Source organism: Biomphalaria glabrata, chromosome 4, assembly GCF_947242115.1.
Source record: "Biomphalaria glabrata chromosome 4, xgBioGlab47.1, whole genome shotgun sequence".
Classification (NCBI taxonomy): domain Eukaryota; kingdom Metazoa; phylum Mollusca; class Gastropoda; family Planorbidae; genus Biomphalaria; species Biomphalaria glabrata.
Genome location: NC_074714.1, coordinates 28,537,983 through 28,559,920, shown reverse-complemented (window position 1 = coordinate 28,559,920; position 21,938 = coordinate 28,537,983). Strand labels below are relative to the sequence as shown.

Below are 21,938 nucleotides of genomic sequence, written 5' to 3'. Positions count from 1 at the left end.
CATGACAGTTTTTCATTTATTATAACACCTAGGTATTTTGCGTTTTTAGTCTGTGTTACTGGTTTGCCATGAATAAGATAAGTGGAATTAATTTGTTTTAGTTTTTTTGTTACTCTTAACAACTGACATTTTTCTGGGTGGAAAGACATGCTCCAATTTGATTCCCATTTCTGTAATTCATCTAATTCTCTTTGTAAAATATCTGTGTCTTGTGTTGTTTTTATTGTTCTATATATTATGCAATCGTCTGCAAATAATCTGACTTTTGTTCCTGAAGTAATGCAATTTGGTAAATCATTTATGTAAATTAAAAATAGTAGTGGACCCAAGACTGTTCCTTGAGGTACACCTGAGTTTACTGTTATCGGTGTTGATTTAGAGCCATTTATTATTACAGTTTGTTCTCTCCCTATCAGAAAGTCTTTAATCCACTGATGCAGTGGACCATTAATGCCGAAATATTTTAATTTTTTAAGCAAACTATGGTGGTGAACTTTGTCAAAAGCCTTAGAAAAATCTAGTAAGATAGCATCTATTTGTTCACTATTATCTAAACCTTTTGAAAAATCATCAATTAGTCCTATTAGTTGTGTTTCACATGATCTATATTTCCTAAAGCCATGTTGGTATGGTGTGAGGACATTATGTTTGTCTAAGTGGTTTATGATGTTGCTACATATTATGTGTTCTAGGATTTTACATGTGATGCTGGTAAGTGATACTGGTCTGTAGTTTCCTGGGTCAGATTTTTCTCCTTTTTTAAATAGGGGGGTGACATTAGCATTTTTCCAGTCCTTTGGTACTCTGCCCTGGTTAAGTGAAGCCTGAAAGAGTATTTTGAACACTGGGGCTAGCTCATTACTTAATTCTTTGAGTAATCTAGCTGGAATACCATCAGGTCCAGAAGCTTTATTTGGTTTGGTGTTGGCTAATAGTTTTTGAATTCCATTTTCTTGTACTGCTATATCTTCTATGTTGTCTACTTGGTTCAAATTCAGTAATATGTCTTTGTCTCCTGGGGCTGAGAATGCTGATGCAAAGTATTTGTTTAGAATGTTTGCTTTAGTTTCATTATCATTATGTATTATGTTATGTTCATCTTTTAATGGCGCTACGCCTGTTGTTTCCATTTTCTTAGACTTAATGTATGACCATAGGTTTTTGTTGTTGTCTTTAGATATTACATTGTTTATGTATTCACTCTGCAGCTGTCTGCTTACTTTTTGGGTTAAGTGTTTAATTTTTATATACTTTTTGTAAACTCTTTCTGCATTAGTTTCTTTAAATTTTCTATATAGGTTTTCCTTCTGTTTACAAAGCTTCTTTAGTCTATTATTAAACCAGCATTTATTTATTTTGTTTGATGTGTATTTAGTTGGTATTTGATTTTCTATAATGCTTTTAAGATGGTTTTTAATGAAATTCCAGAGGTCATCGACTGGTTGGTTAATGTCTTTTTCTAATAAGAATGTTTGTTGAAAGTTTAATGCAGCTTGGTGTAGTTGTGTTAGGTTACATTTATTCCAGAGTAAGATTTTTCTTTTGGGTTTTGAATTGGCTACTGCTTTTATCTGACTGTGTATTTTTATGATCTCATGGTCTGATAGACCAGGGATAATATCATAATCAACTACTAATCCAGGTCTGTTAGTTAAGAAGAGATCTAATGTGTTGTTTAATCTAGTTGGCTTTTTAATGATTTGATCTAAACTTAGGTTGTGTAAAGTTTCTATGAAAAGCTCATTTATGTCCTTAAGGTTTTGGTGTTTATCTATGGTTAGTGTTTTCCAATTTATATCAGGTAGGTTGAAATCACCCATAATCCAAAAAAACTTCATTTTTATTTGTCTCTTTAAGTGTCGTAATCTGATTACATAGTTCCTGCATGTATTCTAAACTAGAATTTGGTGGTCTGTAAATGCTGCCTATTATTAGGGATGTTGAGGTGGTATTAATTTTACAAAATGTTGATTCTATATTTTTTGAGTTAGGTAAGGTAATTTCTTCTGCTATAAGAGTGTTTTTTATTGCTAAAAGAACTCCTCCATGATTATCAGCCCTATCTTTTCTAAAAATTTCATAATTACTATTGAAAATTTCTGCATTATAAATTTCAGGATATAGCCAAGTTTCTGTGCCTGCAATTATGTCTGGTTTCTCACATTCTAATAAAATTTCTAAGTCTGCTGTTTTGTTCCTAATGCTTTGAAAATTTATTACTAAGGTTTTAAGGTATTTTGGTGTTACTTCTTTAGTAGGTTTGTTTAGTGAGGCTGTTGTATTAATTTTAGTAGATTTAGGTTTAACAGGAGTGGATCTGGCTAGTGGTTGGTGAGTTTGGTTTAAAAGAAAGAATACCCCACAGATTGTTAAAGTTGATTTAGATTAAGACTGTCACAAATGGCTGTGAGCCCACAACCGTTTGTGTGTGTGTAGCAGAACAACCGTAACCCACTACGGGCCTAGCTAAGGAATGTTAACCTAGCTGACCCTTAGTTAATGTGTAAAGTTTTAAGTTCATTTCTGTTATTTATATTTTAGATCTAATGTCATTATTTATGTTTTAATATATTTTAATTAGATTTGTTTATTATTGGAAGGGGGAAATAAGTATTTTTTTGTGCTTTAATGTTTATTTTGTTGTCACGGGACCAGAGTACCTAGGCTACCACGAGGGCGGGGTGATCTGGGAAATCTGGGGAAAGGGGCAGTGGTCATCACTGGTCAGATACTGATGATGCATGTAGACGTAACCACTGAGGATGCGTCACTGATGATGCAAGGGGACGTAACCACTGTGTTGCGGTGTAGTCCACGTGGGAGGCTTCTTTTTGCTCTGAAAAAGAGAGAGTTAGTTGGCGTGGGTCTGGTAGAGCGGACGGTTGTATTTCCCGCTCCTGCTCGTTTCCTAATCTGGTACGAGAAAACTATAGCAGAAGGACTTCATGATTAGAGACATAGTCATTAGAGATCTGAGTTTAGTTTTAGTAGTTGATGTACCTGTATATAACGTTTCATTTGGAAGTTTATGTGTTGTGTTTAAAATAAAGTTACAGTTTAGAGTTGTAGTCTCTAACTACATTCCGGTGTTGAGTTGCATATCTCATATATATGTTAGTTATAACACCAAAATCGCGACAAGGCTAAAGCCACCAAAGTTCCAGCGTCAACAGTCGGGCCTCCAGAATCACCCTAGACAACGACCAGTTGCAGGAGGCGCCAGCACACTGCTAGCGTCTTGTGACAACTAAAGTGGACGGCTCGTCCGGAATTGATCAACTGCTGTACGTTTGGAACTAAAGTGGACGGCTCGTCCTGTATTGATCAACTGCTGTACGTTTGGAACTAAAGTGGACGGCTCGTCCTTGATTTATTAACTAAAGTGGACGGCTCGTCCTTGATTGATCAACTGCTGTATGTTTGGAACTGTTGCTGTTTTTTTTTTTTCGGATACTTTAGCCACAATCGTCGCTGGGGGCAGAGCCATTATACTAGAATCCAGTGGAACCAGTCAAATGTAACTGACTTGATAGCCTACTATTCAACTACAGTCTAGCCTACATCGCCAGAGTCTAAGTCTAAGTCTACACCGGTAAGGTCTAGGACTTTTCTAGAGAGCTCGAGCCGAGAAACCACTACAGTCTAGTCTACATCTCCAGAGCCTGAGTCTAAGTCTACACCCGTAAGGTCTATGACTTTACTTTGACTTTACTGTACTAGAATCGAGTCCAGATTGTGCTGTCGATACTGCTGAGGTGTTGTTGTGAATCGTATGGATATAATTTACTTACAGTGGTGGTGACATTGACTTTAAGTTAATTTTATGCCACTGTATTTCATTTTTTTAAATACCAAATCAAATTAATCAAGAATTTCATAAACAAGTTTCGTCGACGGATCAGCGCAAGAGACTGGATCTTCAGCTGCTGTGTTTTTTTTTTGTTAACTAAAATTCCATGCTTTAAGGTAGGCTGACTTTTTGCACTATATCATTTTTTTTTATTCAGTGGTTACCTTATTGTCGCCATACTGTCCTTGCTAGTGGGAGTTTAGTGTTAACCTATAGTTAACCTATAGTTTACATTGTTTATTTTAAGGCTGCTATTTTTAACCTGGACCTTGATTTTTCTAGTCACTATCTTTACTCTCTAGTCAGATATCTTTTTCTATTGGGCTACTTATGTAGTTGTGAATTCTTATAAATTAGTTCATTTTCTGCTGTATGCAAATTGCCGTTAGAATACTCTCATAGTTGCTAATTCTCTGTAGCTTCTACCTTCATATTAAATAAAAACTTGTATACTTTCAATTCTGTAATGGCTAAGGTAAGAGACCTCCAAGAGTTCATTTCGCTAGGTAGGAGTATCGGTGTCCCTGAGTCGGACATTCTCTCGTTTGCTCAGAATGAGAGGAAGTTAGAGCTAGAGTTACTTGAGGCCGATAGGGCCGAACGCCAGGCAGAGAGAGAAGCACAGAAGGCAGATAGGGAAAAGGAGTTAGAGTTAGCACGGATTGCATCCGAAAGGGCCGACAAAGATTTAGAAATAGCTAGGTTAGAGTCTGAGAGAGAGCTAGCTAGGATAGAGTCTCAGAAGGAAATAGGGTTAGCTAGGTTAAATAGACAAGCGGACACTAGTGATAACTCGTCAACAAGCTCTTCTTTAGATACACCCCGTAATCCTGTTAAACCCCCACAGCTCCCAAAGTTTGACGAACGGGTGGATGAGATAGATAGTTACATCACCCGCTTCGAACGCCATGCACAAACTGTTGGGTGGTCCCAGGATGACTGGGCCACTTATCTGCTGTCCCTATTGACAGGAAAAGCCCTCAATACTGCAAAGAGGTACGAGGTGCAGGTCACGAAACATTACCCATCTCTGAGGGAAGCCTTGTTAAAATCCTTCGAATACACTAGTGATGGGTATAAAGGGAAATTTAGGACTGCTCGTATAGAAAGGGGAGAAACGTATCAACTTTTTGGGACGAGAATCAAAGGGTACCTAAATAAATGGGTGCAAATGTCTGGGGCCGAACAGACATTCGAAGGCCTTCTTCAGCTACTGCTGATTGACCAGCTATTGGATAGGGCATCAGAAGGGCTTACAATATTTCTAAAGGAAAGAAACCCCACGTCCTGGGACCAAACCTTAGAGTTGGCCGAAAACTATAGACTGGCACATGCGACCAGGAGTTTAGAAACATCGAAATCTAAACACAAGGGGGAAGAACCCAGTCTAGGATACATGGGGAGTCGTTCCACACCCCATGCCAATTACGCAACTGATAAGAGGGTAACATTTAGTCCAAGGGGAGGCTTAGATGGTAGACAGGCAGGCAGGTACGATAATAGGCGAAACGAGGGGGATGCAAAATTGTCTGTTATAGGTGTGGGAAGATAGGGCACAAATCCACGTCATGCAACCTTCGGAAGGTGAGTCCGGTAGGTGCTGTACAGGAAGGGAGGGCGACCGCTCCCAAACTCAAAGCAGGCCATAAGGAAAGGGGGAGGAAACCTGTGGTCTGGCGAGAAGAAGAGGGAAGAAGTCCCATAGCTGATGGGTTCCTGAACGGAACTCCTATTAAAGTGTTACGCGACACTGGGAGCTCAGTGGTAGTTGTGCGATCTACCCTGGCACCTAAGCGTACTGGTCGATTTAGGTGGATTAAAACCATCGACAGTACTATGTTGAAAGTGGCGACTGCCATGGTGCAGATAGATTCGCCTTATTTTACTGGGGAAGTGGAGGCCCATTTGTTGGATCATCCACTATATGATTGTGTAGTTGGAAACATACCTGGCGCTGCAGATCCTTTTCAGCCAAATCCTAATTGGGGGGATTCAGCTAAGGTAACTTTTGAGGAGAGTGAGGCCAGAAGTGCCAAGATCTCGTCCTCTGCAGAGGTGAATGGGGTGATTCCCCCATGCTCACCTATTTAATGTGACGCACAATCTGAAGAGAGTGCGGCCAAGAGTTCCAACATCTCTTCTTCTGCTGAGGTGGTTGGGATGATATGCCCAAGCTCACCTAATGTAGTTGATACATTGGAAAGGAGTGAGGCCAATGGGGCCAATATCTCACACTTTACAGAGGGAGCTGGGGTGGATTCCCCAGGCTCGCCCGTTGAAATTGGGGCAGCTATCACCCGTGGGATTGCTAGGAGGGAAAAGGCGGCTGTCAAACCACTTGCCACGCCACCTTGTCCACCCACCGGTATATCTCCAGATGTGTTTAAAACTTCCCAACAGTCAGATCCCACTCTCGTTCAACAGAGAGAATGGGCAGGTATTGGGAGAACTAGAGAGTCTACATGGAGCTCTGAGAAGTTTATCCATAAGGAAGGTCTCTTATATAGAGAACTTATAGATACAAAAGGAATGAGAACCACTCAGTTGGTTGTTCCGAAGGACCACCGTGAAGAAGTCATGCGTGTTGGGCATGAAATTTTATTTGGGGGACATCTCGGGTCTAAGAAGACCATAGATAGAGTTTCCGCAGAGTTTTACTGGCCTGGGTTAAGCGCCGATGTAAAACGCTACTGCGCCTCTTGCGACATGTGCCGACGCACATCTCCCAGAGGCCGAACAGGAAAGCTTCCTCTGGGTCAAATGCCTTTGATTGACACCCCTTTTTCTAGAGTTGCAGTGGATATCGTGGGGCCGATTGACCCACCCACTGAACGAGGAAATCGGTATATCCTCACTCTAGTAGATTATGCAACGCGCTATCCAGAGGCGGTTGCACTCCGCTCAATTGACACAATGCGAGTGGCCGAGGCCTTGGTTGAGATATTTGCCCGGGTTGGAGTCCCTAGGGAAATGCTCACCGATCAAGGGGCACAGTTTACCTCCAAGCTTATGGGTGAAATTACCCGTTTGTTGTCGATGAGGCAATTAGTTACGACCCCGTTTCACCCCCAGTGCAACGGGCTGGTTGAGAGGTTCAATGGGACCTTGAAGAACATGCTTCGACGCATGTGTGGTGAGAGAACTCACGATTGGGACAGGTATCTTCCCGCCGTCCTATTTGCATATAGGGAGGCCCCTCAAGAGAGTATGGGGTTTTCTCCTTTTGAATTGTTGTATGGGAGAACTGTTAGGGGCCCTAGTCAAATTCTTCGGGAATTATGGGCGAGGGAACAGGAAACTCCTGAGATACGCACTACTTATCAGTACGTGGTGGATCTCCGTAACAAGCACCTGCCAGACCGCCATGAAAGAGTTGTCGAAGGCTAGTGCTCGGGCCAAACGGTATTATGACCGAAAGGCCAAAATCAGGGTGTTTTCCCCTGGTGAAAAGGTCCTCGTTCTGTTGTCCGACGACCAGAACAAGTTATTAGTAAAATGGAAGGGACCATATGAAGTTATTGAGCTCAATGATTATAGGATTAAATTTCCTAAGAGTCCAAAACTACTCCATGGAAACTTACTTAAGTTCTATACCGATAGAGAGAAAGCAGGAGAAAGCCAATCAGGGGAACGTGATGTTTCTGTTGGGGCCGTTATCCTATAGAACAGGCTTGCAGGACAGTATGATTGATAATGCCACTGTATGAACCTAATGTGCACAAGTCAGTCAATCTACATTTGCATTATTGTATTCACTTAACTTCATTTTTATTATTTTATTATCATTTATTCTATTTCAGCTTAAGTAGATTTGATTCAAATTCTCATTTTTATTTTTGTATGCAGCCTTTCGTGCTTATTGTCATATCTTTTCAGAGTTGTATTAGATTAAGTATCTTAATTTTGATTTTCGTATATCTACATATCTAGTTTAGTTCTATACACTATACTCATGTATGTTAAAACTGCTTGTATTTATACCTATTATTTACTTGTTAAAAGGAGACTACATATTCAGATATTCCGGGTATCGACATGAATACCAGATGTCCTACTACTATGTATCTATTTATTTCTTCTGTACATAGCTGAGTATTGATATACTATTCATTGCATTGTATCCATTGGGTTCGTTTAACTGAATTACTACGGTACTTCTTTGTTCCCTTGTGTGTATGTGTGTGTGTGTGACCTCAATGGGTGATTAGAATACATTGTATTACTTTGTAGCAATTTCTTTAATTTTTACTTTTTCTGCCAATGGGTAGACGAATGTATACCTAAGAAGTCTTTTTTTACCAATTCTCTGTTAGTTGTAGAGTTGTTAGAGAAAGAATTTTTGTGTTTTTTCTTACCATTTCCAACAGTAACCAAAATGACCCTATTAACTGTGTTGTTCTGCTTGAGTTGGGGGGTGTGTCACAAATGACTGTGAGCCCACAACCGTTTGTATGTGTGTAGCAGAACAACCGTAACCCACTACGGGCCTAGCTAAGGAATGTTAACCTAGCTGACCCTTAGTTAATGTGTAAAGTTTTAAGTTGATTTCTGTTATTTATATTTTAGATCTAATGTCATTATTTATGTTTTAATATATTTTAATTAGATTTGTTTATTATTGGAAAGGGGAAATAAGTATTTTTTTGTGCTTTAATGTTTATTTTGTTGTCACGGGACCAGAGTACCTAGGCTACCACGAGGGCGGGGTGATCTGGGAAATCTGGGGAAAGGGGCAGTGGTCATCACTGGTCAGATACTGATGATGCATGTAGACGTAACCACTGAGGATGCGTCACTGATGATGCAAGGGGACGTAACCACTGTGTTGCGGTGTAGTCCACGTGGGAGGGTTCTTTTTGCTCTGAAAAAGAGAGAGTTAGTTGGCGTGGGTCTGGTAGAGCGGACGGTTGTATTTCCCGCTCCTGCTCGTTTCCTAATCTGGTACGAGAAAACTATAGCAGAAGGACTTCATGATTAGAGACATAGTCATTAGAGATCTGAGTTTAGTTTTAGTAGTTGATGTACCTGTATATAACGTTTCATTTGGAAGTTTATGTGTTGTGTTTAAAATAAAGTTACAGTTTAGAGTTGTAGTCTCTAACTACATTCCGGTGTTGAGTTGCATATCTCATATATATGTTAGTTATAACACCAAAATCGCGACAAGGCTAAAGCCACCAAAGTTCCAGCGTCAACAGTCGGGCCTCCAGAATCACCCTAGACAACGACCAGTTGCAGGAGGCGCCAGCACACTGCTAGCGTCTTGTGACAACTAAAGTGGACGGCTCGTCCGGAATTGATCAACTGCTGTACGTTTGGAACTAAAGTGGACGGCTCGTCCTGTATTGATCAACTGCTGTACGTTTGGAACTAAAGTGGACGGCTCGTCCTTGATTTATTAACTAAAGTGGACGGCTCGTCCTTGATTGATCAACTGCTGTATGTTTGGAACTGTTGCTGTTTTTTTTTTTCGGATACTTTAGCCACAATCGTCGCTGGGGGCAGAGCCATTATACTAGAATCCAGTGGAACCAGTCAAATGTAACTGACTTGATAGCCTACTATTCAACTACAGTCTAGCCTACATCGCCAGAGTCTAAGTCTAAGTCTACACCGGTAAGGTCTAGGACTTTTCTAGAGAGCTCGAGCCGAGAAACCACTACAGTCTAGTCTACATCTCCAGAGCCTGAGTCTAAGTCTACACCCGTAAGGTCTATGACTTTACTTTGACTTTACTGTACTAGAATCGAGTCCAGATTGTGCTGTCGATACTGCTGAGGTGTTGTTGTGAATCGTATGGATATAATTTACTTACAGTGGTGGTGACATTGACTTTAAGTTAATTTTATGCCACTGTATTTCATTTTTTTAAATACCAAATCAAATTAATCAAGAATTTCATAAACAAGTTTCGTCGACGGATCAGCGCAAGAGACTGGATCTTCAGCTGCTGTGTTTTTTTTTTGTTAACTAAAATTCCATGCTTTAAGGTAGGCTGACTTTTTGCACTATATCATTTTTTTTTATTCAGTGGTTACCTTATTGTCGCCATACTGTCCTTGCTAGTGGGAGTTTAGTGTTAACCTATAGTTAACCTATAGTTTACATTGTTTATTTTAAGGCTGCTATTTTTAACCTGGACCTTGATTTTTCTAGTCACTATCTTTACTCTCTAGTCAGATATCTTTTTCTATTGGGCTACTTATGTAGTTGTGAATTCTTATAAATTAGTTCATTTTCTGCTGTATGCAAATTGCCGTTAGAATACTCTCATAGTTGCTAATTCTCTGTAGCTTCTACCTTCATATTAAATAAAAACTTGTATACTTTCAATTCTGTAATGGCTAAGGTAAGAGACCTCCAAGAGTTCATTTCGCTAGGTAGGAGTATCGGTGTCCCTGAGTCGGACATTCTCTCGTTTGCTCAGAATGAGAGGAAGTTAGAGCTAGAGTTACTTGAGGCCGATAGGGCCGAACGCCAGGCAGAGAGAGAAGCACAGAAGGCAGATAGGGAAAAGGAGTTAGAGTTAGCACGGATTGCATCCGAAAGGGCCGACAAAGATTTAGAAATAGCTAGGTTAGAGTCTGAGAGAGAGCTAGCTAGGATAGAGTCTCAGAAGGAAATAGGGTTAGCTAGGTTAAATAGACAAGCGGACACTAGTGATAACTCGTCAACAAGCTCTTCTTTAGATACACCCCGTAATCCTGTTAAACCCCCACAGCTCCCAAAGTTTGACGAACGGGTGGATGAGATAGATAGTTACATCACCCGCTTCGAACGCCATGCACAAACTGTTGGGTGGTCCCAGGATGACTGGGCCACTTATCTGCTGTCCCTATTGACAGGAAAAGCCCTCAATACTGCAAAGAGGTACGAGGTGCAGGTCACGAAACATTACCCATCTCTGAGGGAAGCCTTGTTAAAATCCTTCGAATACACTAGTGATGGGTATAAAGGGAAATTTAGGACTGCTCGTATAGAAAGGGGAGAAACGTATCAACTTTTTGGGACGAGAATCAAAGGGTACCTAAATAAATGGGTGCAAATGTCTGGGGCCGAACAGACATTCGAAGGCCTTCTTCAGCTACTGCTGATTGACCAGCTATTGGATAGGGCATCAGAAGGGCTTACAATATTTCTAAAGGAAAGAAACCCCACGTCCTGGGACCAAACCTTAGAGTTGGCCGAAAACTATAGACTGGCACATGCGACCAGGAGTTTAGAAACATCGAAATCTAAACACAAGGGGGAAGAACCCAGTCTAGGATACATGGGGAGTCGTTCCACACCCCATGCCAATTACGCAACTGATAAGAGGGTAACATTTAGTCCAAGGGGAGGCTTAGATGGTAGACAGGCAGGCAGGTACGATAATAGGCGAAACGAGGGGGATGCAAAATTGTCTGTTATAGGTGTGGGAAGATAGGGCACAAATCCACGTCATGCAACCTTCGGAAGGTGAGTCCGGTAGGTGCTGTACAGGAAGGGAGGGCGACCGCTCCCAAACTCAAAGCAGGCCATAAGGAAAGGGGGAGGAAACCTGTGGTCTGGCGAGAAGAAGAGGGAAGAAGTCCCATAGCTGATGGGTTCCTGAACGGAACTCCTATTAAAGTGTTACGCGACACTGGGAGCTCAGTGGTAGTTGTGCGATCTACCCTGGCACCTAAGCGTACTGGTCGATTTAGGTGGATTAAAACCATCGACAGTACTATGTTGAAAGTGGCGACTGCCATGGTGCAGATAGATTCGCCTTATTTTACTGGGGAAGTGGAGGCCCATTTGTTGGATCATCCACTATATGATTGTGTAGTTGGAAACATACCTGGCGCTGCAGATCCTTTTCAGCCAAATCCTAATTGGGGGGATTCAGCTAAGGTAACTTTTGAGGAGAGTGAGGCCAGAAGTGCCAAGATCTCGTCCTCTGCAGAGGTGAATGGGGTGATTCCCCCATGCTCACCTATTTAATGTGACGCACAATCTGAAGAGAGTGCGGCCAAGAGTTCCAACATCTCTTCTTCTGCTGAGGTGGTTGGGATGATATGCCCAAGCTCACCTAATGTAGTTGATACATTGGAAAGGAGTGAGGCCAATGGGGCCAATATCTCACACTTTACAGAGGGAGCTGGGGTGGATTCCCCAGGCTCGCCCGTTGAAATTGGGGCAGCTATCACCCGTGGGATTGCTAGGAGGGAAAAGGCGGCTGTCAAACCACTTGCCACGCCACCTTGTCCACCCACCGGTATATCTCCAGATGTGTTTAAAACTTCCCAACAGTCAGATCCCACTCTCGTTCAACAGAGAGAATGGGCAGGTATTGGGAGAACTAGAGAGTCTACATGGAGCTCTGAGAAGTTTATCCATAAGGAAGGTCTCTTATATAGAGAACTTATAGATACAAAAGGAATGAGAACCACTCAGTTGGTTGTTCCGAAGGACCACCGTGAAGAAGTCATGCGTGTTGGGCATGAAATTTTATTTGGGGGACATCTCGGGTCTAAGAAGACCATAGATAGAGTTTCCGCAGAGTTTTACTGGCCTGGGTTAAGCGCCGATGTAAAACGCTACTGCGCCTCTTGCGACATGTGCCGACGCACATCTCCCAGAGGCCGAACAGGAAAGCTTCCTCTGGGTCAAATGCCTTTGATTGACACCCCTTTTTCTAGAGTTGCAGTGGATATCGTGGGGCCGATTGACCCACCCACTGAACGAGGAAATCGGTATATCCTCACTCTAGTAGATTATGCAACGCGCTATCCAGAGGCGGTTGCACTCCGCTCAATTGACACAATGCGAGTGGCCGAGGCCTTGGTTGAGATATTTGCCCGGGTTGGAGTCCCTAGGGAAATGCTCACCGATCAAGGGGCACAGTTTACCTCCAAGCTTATGGGTGAAATTACCCGTTTGTTGTCGATGAGGCAATTAGTTACGACCCCGTTTCACCCCCAGTGCAACGGGCTGGTTGAGAGGTTCAATGGGACCTTGAAGAACATGCTTCGACGCATGTGTGGTGAGAGAACTCACGATTGGGACAGGTATCTTCCCGCCGTCCTATTTGCATATAGGGAGGCCCCTCAAGAGAGTATGGGGTTTTCTCCTTTTGAATTGTTGTATGGGAGAACTGTTAGGGGCCCTAGTCAAATTCTTCGGGAATTATGGGCGAGGGAACAGGAAACTCCTGAGATACGCACTACTTATCAGTACGTGGTGGATCTCCGTAACAAGCACCTGCCAGACCGCCATGAAAGAGTTGTCGAAGGCTAGTGCTCGGGCCAAACGGTATTATGACCGAAAGGCCAAAATCAGGGTGTTTTCCCCTGGTGAAAAGGTCCTCGTTCTGTTGTCCGACGACCAGAACAAGTTATTAGTAAAATGGAAGGGACCATATGAAGTTATTGAGCTCAATGATTATAGGATTAAATTTCCTAAGAGTCCAAAACTACTCCATGGAAACTTACTTAAGTTCTATACCGATAGAGAGAAAGCAGGAGAAAGCCAATCAGGGGAACGTGATGTTTCTGTTGGGGCCGTTATCCTATAGAACAGGCTTGCAGGACAGTATGATTGATAATGCCACTGTATGAACCTAATGTGCACAAGTCAGTCAATCTACATTTGCATTATTGTATTCACTTAACTTCATTTTTATTATTTTATTATCATTTATTCTATTTCAGCTTAAGTAGATTTGATTCAAATTCTCATTTTTATTTTTGTATGCAGCCTTTCGTGCTTATTGTCATATCTTTTCAGAGTTGTATTAGATTAAGTATCTTAATTTTGATTTTCGTATATCTACATATCTAGTTTAGTTCTATACACTATACTCATGTATGTTAAAACTGCTTGTATTTATACCTATTATTTACTTGTTAAAAGGAGACTACATATTCAGATATTCCGGGTATCGACATGAATACCAGATGTCCTACTACTATGTATCTATTTATTTCTTCTGTACATAGCTGAGTATTGATATACTATTCATTGCATTGTATCCATTGGGTTCGTTTAACTGAATTACTACGGTACTTCTTTGTTCCCTTGTGTGTATGTGTGTGTGTGTGACCTCAATGGGTGATTAGAATACATTGTATTACTTTGTAGCAATTTCTTTAATTTTTACTTTTTCTGCCAATGGGTAGACGAATGTATACCTAAGAAGTCTTTTTTTACCAATTCTCTGTTAGTTGTAGAGTTGTTAGAGAAAGAATTTTTGTGTTTTTTCTTACCATTTCCAACAGTAACCAAAATGACCCTATTAACTGTGTTGTTCTGCTTGAGTTGGGGGGTGTGTCACAAATGACTGTGAGCCCACAACCGTTTGTATGTGTGTAGCAGAACAACCGTAACCCACTACGGGCCTAGCTAAGGAATGTTAACCTAGCTGACCCTTAGTTAATGTGTAAAGTTTTAAGTTGATTTCTGTTATTTATATTTTAGATCTAATGTCATTATTTATGTTTTAATATATTTTAATTAGATTTGTTTATTATTGGAAAGGGGAAATAAGTATTTTTTTGTGCTTTAATGTTTATTTTGTTGTCACGGGACCAGAGTACCTAGGCTACCACGAGGGCGGGGTGATCTGGGAAATCTGGGGAAAGGGGCAGTGGTCATCACTGGTCAGATACTGATGATGCATGTAGACGTAACCACTGAGGATGCGTCACTGATGATGCAAGGGGACGTAACCACTGTGTTGCGGTGTAGTCCACGTGGGAGGGTTCTTTTTGCTCTGAAAAAGAGAGAGTTAGTTGGCGTGGGTCTGGTAGAGCGGACGGTTGTATTTCCCGCTCCTGCTCGTTTCCTAATCTGGTACGAGAAAACTATAGCAGAAGGACTTCATGATTAGAGACATAGTCATTAGAGATCTGAGTTTAGTTTTAGTAGTTGATGTACCTGTATATAACGTTTCATTTGGAAGTTTATGTGTTGTGTTTAAAATAAAGTTACAGTTTAGAGTTGTAGTCTCTAACTACATTCCGGTGTTGAGTTGCATATCTCATATATATGTTAGTTATAACACCAAAATCGCGACAAGGCTAAAGCCACCAAAGTTCCAGCGTCAACAGTCGGGCCTCCAGAATCACCCTAGACAACGACCAGTTGCAGGAGGCGCCAGCACACTGCTAGCGTCTTGTGACAACTAAAGTGGACGGCTCGTCCGGAATTGATCAACTGCTGTACGTTTGGAACTAAAGTGGACGGCTCGTCCTGTATTGATCAACTGCTGTACGTTTGGAACTAAAGTGGACGGCTCGTCCTTGATTTATTAACTAAAGTGGACGGCTCGTCCTTGATTGATCAACTGCTGTATGTTTGGAACTGTTGCTGTTTTTTTTTTTCGGATACTTTAGCCACAATCGTCGCTGGGGGCAGAGCCATTATACTAGAATCCAGTGGAACCAGTCAAATGTAACTGACTTGATAGCCTACTATTCAACTACAGTCTAGCCTACATCGCCAGAGTCTAAGTCTAAGTCTACACCGGTAAGGTCTAGGACTTTTCTAGAGAGCTCGAGCCGAGAAACCACTACAGTCTAGTCTACATCTCCAGAGCCTGAGTCTAAGTCTACACCCGTAAGGTCTATGACTTTACTTTGACTTTACTGTACTAGAATCGAGTCCAGATTGTGCTGTCGATACTGCTGAGGTGTTGTTGTGAATCGTATGGATATAATTTACTTACAGTGGTGGTGACATTGACTTTAAGTTAATTTTATGCCACTGTATTTCATTTTTTTAAATACCAAATCAAATTAATCAAGAATTTCATAAACAAGTTTCGTCGACGGATCAGCGCAAGAGACTGGATCTTCAGCTGCTGTGTTTTTTTTTTGTTAACTAAAATTCCATGCTTTAAGGTAGGCTGACTTTTTGCACTATATCATTTTTTTTTATTCAGTGGTTACCTTATTGTCGCCATACTGTCCTTGCTAGTGGGAGTTTAGTGTTAACCTATAGTTAACCTATAGTTTACATTGTTTATTTTAAGGCTGCTATTTTTAACCTGGACCTTGATTTTTCTAGTCACTATCTTTACTCTCTAGTCAGATATCTTTTTCTATTGGGCTACTTATGTAGTTGTGAATTCTTATAAATTAGTTCATTTTCTGCTGTATGCAAATTGCCGTTAGAATACTCTCATAGTTGCTAATTCTCTGTAGCTTCTACCTTCATATTAAATAAAAACTTGTATACTTTCAATTCTGTAATGGCTAAGGTAAGAGACCTCCAAGAGTTCATTTCGCTAGGTAGGAGTATCGGTGTCCCTGAGTCGGACATTCTCTCGTTTGCTCAGAATGAGAGGAAGTTAGAGCTAGAGTTACTTGAGGCCGATAGGGCCGAACGCCAGGCAGAGAGAGAAGCACAGAAGGCAGATAGGGAAAAGGAGTTAGAGTTAGCACGGATTGCATCCGAAAGGGCCGACAAAGATTTAGAAATAGCTAGGTTAGAGTCTGAGAGAGAGCTAGCTAGGATAGAGTCTCAGAAGGAAATAGGGTTAGCTAGGTTAAATAGACAAGCGGACACTAGTGATAACTCGTCAACAAGCTCTTCTTTAGATACACCCCGTAATCCTGTTAAACCCCCACAGCTCCCAAAGTTTGACGAACGGGTGGATGAGATAGATAGTTACATCACCCGCTTCGAACGCCATGCACAAACTGTTGGGTGGTCCCAGGATGACTGGGCCACTTATCTGCTGTCCCTATTGACAGGAAAAGCCCTCAATACTGCAAAGAGGTACGAGGTGCAGGTCACGAAACATTACCCATCTCTGAGGGAAGCCTTGTTAAAATCCTTCGAATACACTAGTGATGGGTATAAAGGGAAATTTAGGACTGCTCGTATAGAAAGGGGAGAAACGTATCAACTTTTTGGGACGAGAATCAAAGGGTACCTAAATAAATGGGTGCAAATGTCTGGGGCCGAACAGACATTCGAAGGCCTTCTTCAGCTACTGCTGATTGACCAGCTATTGGATAGGGCATCAGAAGGGCTTACAATATTTCTAAAGGAAAGAAACCCCACGTCCTGGGACCAAACCTTAGAGTTGGCCGAAAACTATAGACTGGCACATGCGACCAGGAGTTTAGAAACATCGAAATCTAAACACAAGGGGGAAGAACCCAGTCTAGGATACATGGGGAGTCGTTCCACACCCCATGCCAATTACGCAACTGATAAGAGGGTAACATTTAGTCCAAGGGGAGGCTTAGATGGTAGACAGGCAGGCAGGTACGATAATAGGCGAAACGAGGGGGATGCAAAATTGTCTGTTATAGGTGTGGGAAGATAGGGCACAAATCCACGTCATGCAACCTTCGGAAGGTGAGTCCGGTAGGTGCTGTACAGGAAGGGAGGGCGACCGCTCCCAAACTCAAAGCAGGCCATAAGGAAAGGGGGAGGAAACCTGTGGTCTGGCGAGAAGAAGAGGGAAGAAGTCCCATAGCTGATGGGTTCCTGAACGGAACTCCTATTAAAGTGTTACGCGACACTGGGAGCTCAGTGGTAGTTGTGCGATCTACCCTGGCACCTAAGCGTACTGGTCGATTTAGGTGGATTAAAACCATCGACAGTACTATGTTGAAAGTGGCGACTGCCATGGTGCAGATAGATTCGCCTTATTTTACTGGGGAAGTGGAGGCCCATTTGTTGGATCATCCACTATATGATTGTGTAGTTGGAAACATACCTGGCGCTGCAGATCCTTTTCAGCCAAATCCTAATTGGGGGGATTCAGCTAAGGTAACTTTTGAGGAGAGTGAGGCCAGAAGTGCCAAGATCTCGTCCTCTGCAGAGGTGAATGGGGTGATTCCCCCATGCTCACCTATTTAATGTGACGCACAATCTGAAGAGAGTGCGGCCAAGAGTTCCAACATCTCTTCTTCTGCTGAGGTGGTTGGGATGATATGCCCAAGCTCACCTAATGTAGTTGATACATTGGAAAGGAGTGAGGCCAATGGGGCCAATATCTCACACTTTACAGAGGGAGCTGGGGTGGATTCCCCAGGCTCGCCCGTTGAAATTGGGGCAGCTATCACCCGTGGGATTGCTAGGAGGGAAAAGGCGGCTGTCAAACCACTTGCCACGCCACCTTGTCCACCCACCGGTATATCTCCAGATGTGTTTAAAACTTCCCAACAGTCAGATCCCACTCTCGTTCAACAGAGAGAATGGGCAGGTATTGGGAGAACTAGAGAGTCTACATGGAGCTCTGAGAAGTTTATCCATAAGGAAGGTCTCTTATATAGAGAACTTATAGATACAAAAGGAATGAGAACCACTCAGTTGGTTGTTCCGAAGGACCACCGTGAAGAAGTCATGCGTGTTGGGCATGAAATTTTATTTGGGGGACATCTCGGGTCTAAGAAGACCATAGATAGAGTTTCCGCAGAGTTTTACTGGCCTGGGTTAAGCGCCGATGTAAAACGCTACTGCGCCTCTTGCGACATGTGCCGACGCACATCTCCCAGAGGCCGAACAGGAAAGCTTCCTCTGGGTCAAATGCCTTTGATTGACACCCCTTTTTCTAGAGTTGCAGTGGATATCGTGGGGCCGATTGACCCACCCACTGAACGAGGAAATCGGTATATCCTCACTCTAGTAGATTATGCAACGCGCTATCCAGAGGCGGTTGCACTCCGCTCAATTGACACAATGCGAGTGGCCGAGGCCTTGGTTGAGATATTTGCCCGGGTTGGAGTCCCTAGGGAAATGCTCACCGATCAAGGGGCACAGTTTACCTCCAAGCTTATGGGTGAAATTACCCGTTTGTTGTCGATGAGGCAATTAGTTACGACCCCGTTTCACCCCCAGTGCAACGGGCTGGTTGAGAGGTTCAATGGGACCTTGAAGAACATGCTTCGACGCATGTGTGGTGAGAGAACTCACGATTGGGACAGGTATCTTCCCGCCGTCCTATTTGCATATAGGGAGGCCCCTCAAGAGAGTATGGGGTTTTCTCCTTTTGAATTGTTGTATGGGAGAACTGTTAGGGGCCCTAGTCAAATTCTTCGGGAATTATGGGCGAGGGAACAGGAAACTCCTGAGATACGCACTACTTATCAGTACGTGGTGGATCTCCGTAACAAGCACCTGCCAGACCGCCATGAAAGAGTTGTCGAAGGCTAGTGCTCGGGCCAAACGGTATTATGACCGAAAGGCCAAAATCAGGGTGTTTTCCCCTGGTGAAAAGGTCCTCGTTCTGTTGTCCGACGACCAGAACAAGTTATTAGTAAAATGGAAGGGACCATATGAAGTTATTGAGCTCAATGATTATAGGATTAAATTTCCTAAGAGTCCAAAACTACTCCATGGAAACTTACTTAAGTTCTATACCGATAGAGAGAAAGCAGGAGAAAGCCAATCAGGGGAACGTGATGTTTCTGTTGGGGCCGTTATCCTATAGAACAGGCTTGCAGGACAGTATGATTGATAATGCCACTGTATGAACCTAATGTGCACAAGTCAGTCAATCTACATTTGCATTATTGTATTCACTTAACTTCATTTTTATTATTTTATTATCATTTATTCTATTTCAGCTTAAGTAGATTTGATTCAAATTCTCATTTTTATTTTTGTATGCAGCCTTTCGTGCTTATTGTCATATCTTTTCAGAGTTGTATTAGATTAAGTATCTTAATTTTGATTTTCGTATATCTACATATCTAGTTTAGTTCTATACACTATACTCATGTATGTTAAAACTGCTTGTATTTATACCTATTATTTACTTGTTAAAAGGAGACTACATATTCAGATATTCCGGGTATCGACATGAATACCAGATGTCCTACTACTATGTATCTATTTATTTCTTCTGTACATAGCTGAGTATTGATATACTATTCATTGCATTGTATCCATTGGGTTCGTTTAACTGAATTACTACGGTACTTCTTTGTTCCCTTGTGTGTATGTGTGTGTGTGTGACCTCAATGGGTGATTAGAATACATTGTATTACTTTGTAGCAATTTCTTTAATTTTTACTTTTTCTGCCAATGGGTAGACGAATGTATACCTAAGAAGTCTTTTTTTACCAATTCTCTGTTAGTTGTAGAGTTGTTAGAGAAAGAATTTTTGTGTTTTTTCTTACCATTTCCAACAGTAACCAAAATGACCCTATTAACTGTGTTGTTCTGCTTGAGTTGGGGGGTGTGTCACAAATGACTGTGAGCCCACAACCGTTTGTATGTGTGTAGCAGAACAACCGTAACCCACTACGGGCCTAGCTAAGGAATGTTAACCTAGCTGACCCTTAGTTAATGTGTAAAGTTTTAAGTTGATTTCTGTTATTTATATTTTAGATCTAATGTCATTATTTATGTTTTAATATATTTTAATTAGATTTGTTTATTATTGGAAAGGGGAAATAAGTATTTTTTTGTGCTTTAATGTTTATTTTGTTGTCACGGGACCAGAGTACCTAGGCTACCACGAGGGCGGGGTGATCTGGGAAATCTGGGGAAAGGGGCAGTGGTCATCACTGGTCAGATACTGATGATGCATGTAGACGTAACCACTGAGGATGCGTCACTGATGATGCAAGGGGACGTAACCACTGTGTTGCGGTGTAGTCCACGTGGGAGGGTTCTTTTTGCTCTGAAAAAGAGAGAGTTAGTTGGCGTGGGTCTGGTAGAGCGGACGGTTGTATTTCCCGCTCCTGCTCGTTTCCTAATCTGGTACGAGAAAACTATAGCAGAAGGACTTCATGATTAGAGACATAGTCATTAGAGATCTGAGTTTAGTTTTAGTAGTTGATGTACCTGTATATAACGTTTCATTTGGAAGTTTATGTGTTGTGTTTAAAATAAAGTTACAGTTTAGAGTTGTAGTCTCTAACTACATTCCGGTGTTGAGTTGCATATCTCATATATATGTTAGTTATAACACCAAAATCGCGACAAGGCTAAAGCCACCAAAGTTCCAGCGTCAACAGTCGGGCCTCCAGAATCACCCTAGACAACGACCAGTTGCAGGAGGCGCCAGCACACTGCTAGCGTCTTGTGACAACTAAAGTGGACGGCTCGTCCGGAATTGATCAACTGCTGTACGTTTGGAACTAAAGTGGACGGCTCGTCCTGTATTGATCAACTGCTGTACGTTTGGAACTAAAGTGGACGGCTCGTCCTTGATTTATTAACTAAAGTGGACGGCTCGTCCTTGATTGATCAACTGCTGTATGTTTGGAACTGTTGCTGTTTTTTTTTTTCGGATACTTTAGCCACAATCGTCGCTGGGGGCAGAGCCATTATACTAGAATCCAGTGGAACCAGTCAAATGTAACTGACTTGATAGCCTACTATTCAACTACAGTCTAGCCTACATCGCCAGAGTCTAAGTCTAAGTCTACACCGGTAAGGTCTAGGACTTTTCTAGAGAGCTCGAGCCGAGAAACCACTACAGTCTAGTCTACATCTCCAGAGCCTGAGTCTAAGTCTACACCCGTAAGGTCTATGACTTTACTTTGACTTTACTGTACTAGAATCGAGTCCAGATTGTGCTGTCGATACTGCTGAGGTGTTGTTGTGAATCGTATGGATATAATTTACTTACAGTGGTGGTGACATTGACTTTAAGTTAATTTTATGCCACTGTATTTCATTTTTTTAAATACCAAATCAAATTAATCAAGAATTTCATAAACAAGTTTCGTCGACGGATCAGCGCAAGAGACTGGATCTTCAGCTGCTGTGTTTTTTTTTTGTTAACTAAAATTCCATGCTTTAAGGTAGGCTGACTTTTTGCACTATATCATTTTTTTTTATTCAGTGGTTACCTTATTGTCGCCATACTGTCCTTGCTAGTGGGAGTTTAGTGTTAATCTATAGTTAACCTATAGTTTACATTGTTTATTTTAAGGCTGCTATTTTTAACCTGGACCTTGATTTTTCTAGTCACTATCTTTACTCTCTAGTCAGATATCTTTTTCTATTGGGCTACTTATGTAGTTGTGAATTCTTATAAATTAGTTCATTTTCTGCTGTATGCAAATTGCCGTTAGAATACTCTCATAGTTGCTAATTCTCTGTAGCTTCTACCTTCATATTAAATAAAAACTTGTATACTTTCAATTCTGTA

At 41.8% G+C, this 21,938-nt stretch overlaps 3 protein-coding genes across 3 annotated transcripts; all 3 read left to right on the top strand.

Annotated features, from left to right (window-relative positions):
* Positions 1-4,316: 4,316 nt before the first annotated feature.
* Positions 4,317-5,941, top strand: LOC129925943 (uncharacterized). Its single transcript, XM_056027542.1, has 2 exons — positions 4,317-5,294; positions 5,435-5,941. Exons 1-2 carry the CDS (start codon positions 4,317-4,319, stop codon positions 5,939-5,941), a joined length of 1,485 nt encoding a protein of 494 aa, XP_055883517.1.
* A 4,249-nt stretch (positions 5,942-10,190) lies between these two features.
* Positions 10,191-11,815, top strand: LOC129925942 (uncharacterized). The gene is made up of 2 exons (XM_056027541.1): positions 10,191-11,168; positions 11,309-11,815. The coding sequence occupies exons 1-2, from the start codon at positions 10,191-10,193 to the stop codon at positions 11,813-11,815; spliced, it is 1,485 nt and encodes a 494-aa protein (XP_055883516.1).
* Positions 11,816-16,064: 4,249 nt separating this feature from the next.
* LOC129925941 (uncharacterized) lies at positions 16,065-17,689 on the top strand. The gene is made up of 2 exons (XM_056027540.1): positions 16,065-17,042; positions 17,183-17,689. Exons 1-2 carry the CDS (start codon positions 16,065-16,067, stop codon positions 17,687-17,689), a joined length of 1,485 nt encoding a protein of 494 aa, XP_055883515.1.
* The last annotated feature ends 4,249 nt before the right edge of the window (positions 17,690-21,938 follow it).

Excerpts from the sequence above, each read along its gene's own strand:
- LOC129925943 (XM_056027542.1), top strand. The coding sequence starts at position 4,317 with ATGGCTAAGGTAAGAGACCTCCAAGAGTTCATTTCGCTAGGTAGGAGT. Across the intron at positions 5,295-5,434 it reads ATTACGCAACTGATAAGAGG|GTGAGTCCGGTAGGTGCTGT; the intron begins GTAACATTTAGT and ends AACCTTCGGAAG.
- LOC129925942 (XM_056027541.1), top strand. The coding sequence starts at position 10,191 with ATGGCTAAGGTAAGAGACCTCCAAGAGTTCATTTCGCTAGGTAGGAGT. Across the intron at positions 11,169-11,308 it reads ATTACGCAACTGATAAGAGG|GTGAGTCCGGTAGGTGCTGT; the intron begins GTAACATTTAGT and ends AACCTTCGGAAG.
- LOC129925941 (XM_056027540.1), top strand. The coding sequence starts at position 16,065 with ATGGCTAAGGTAAGAGACCTCCAAGAGTTCATTTCGCTAGGTAGGAGT. Across the intron at positions 17,043-17,182 it reads ATTACGCAACTGATAAGAGG|GTGAGTCCGGTAGGTGCTGT; the intron begins GTAACATTTAGT and ends AACCTTCGGAAG.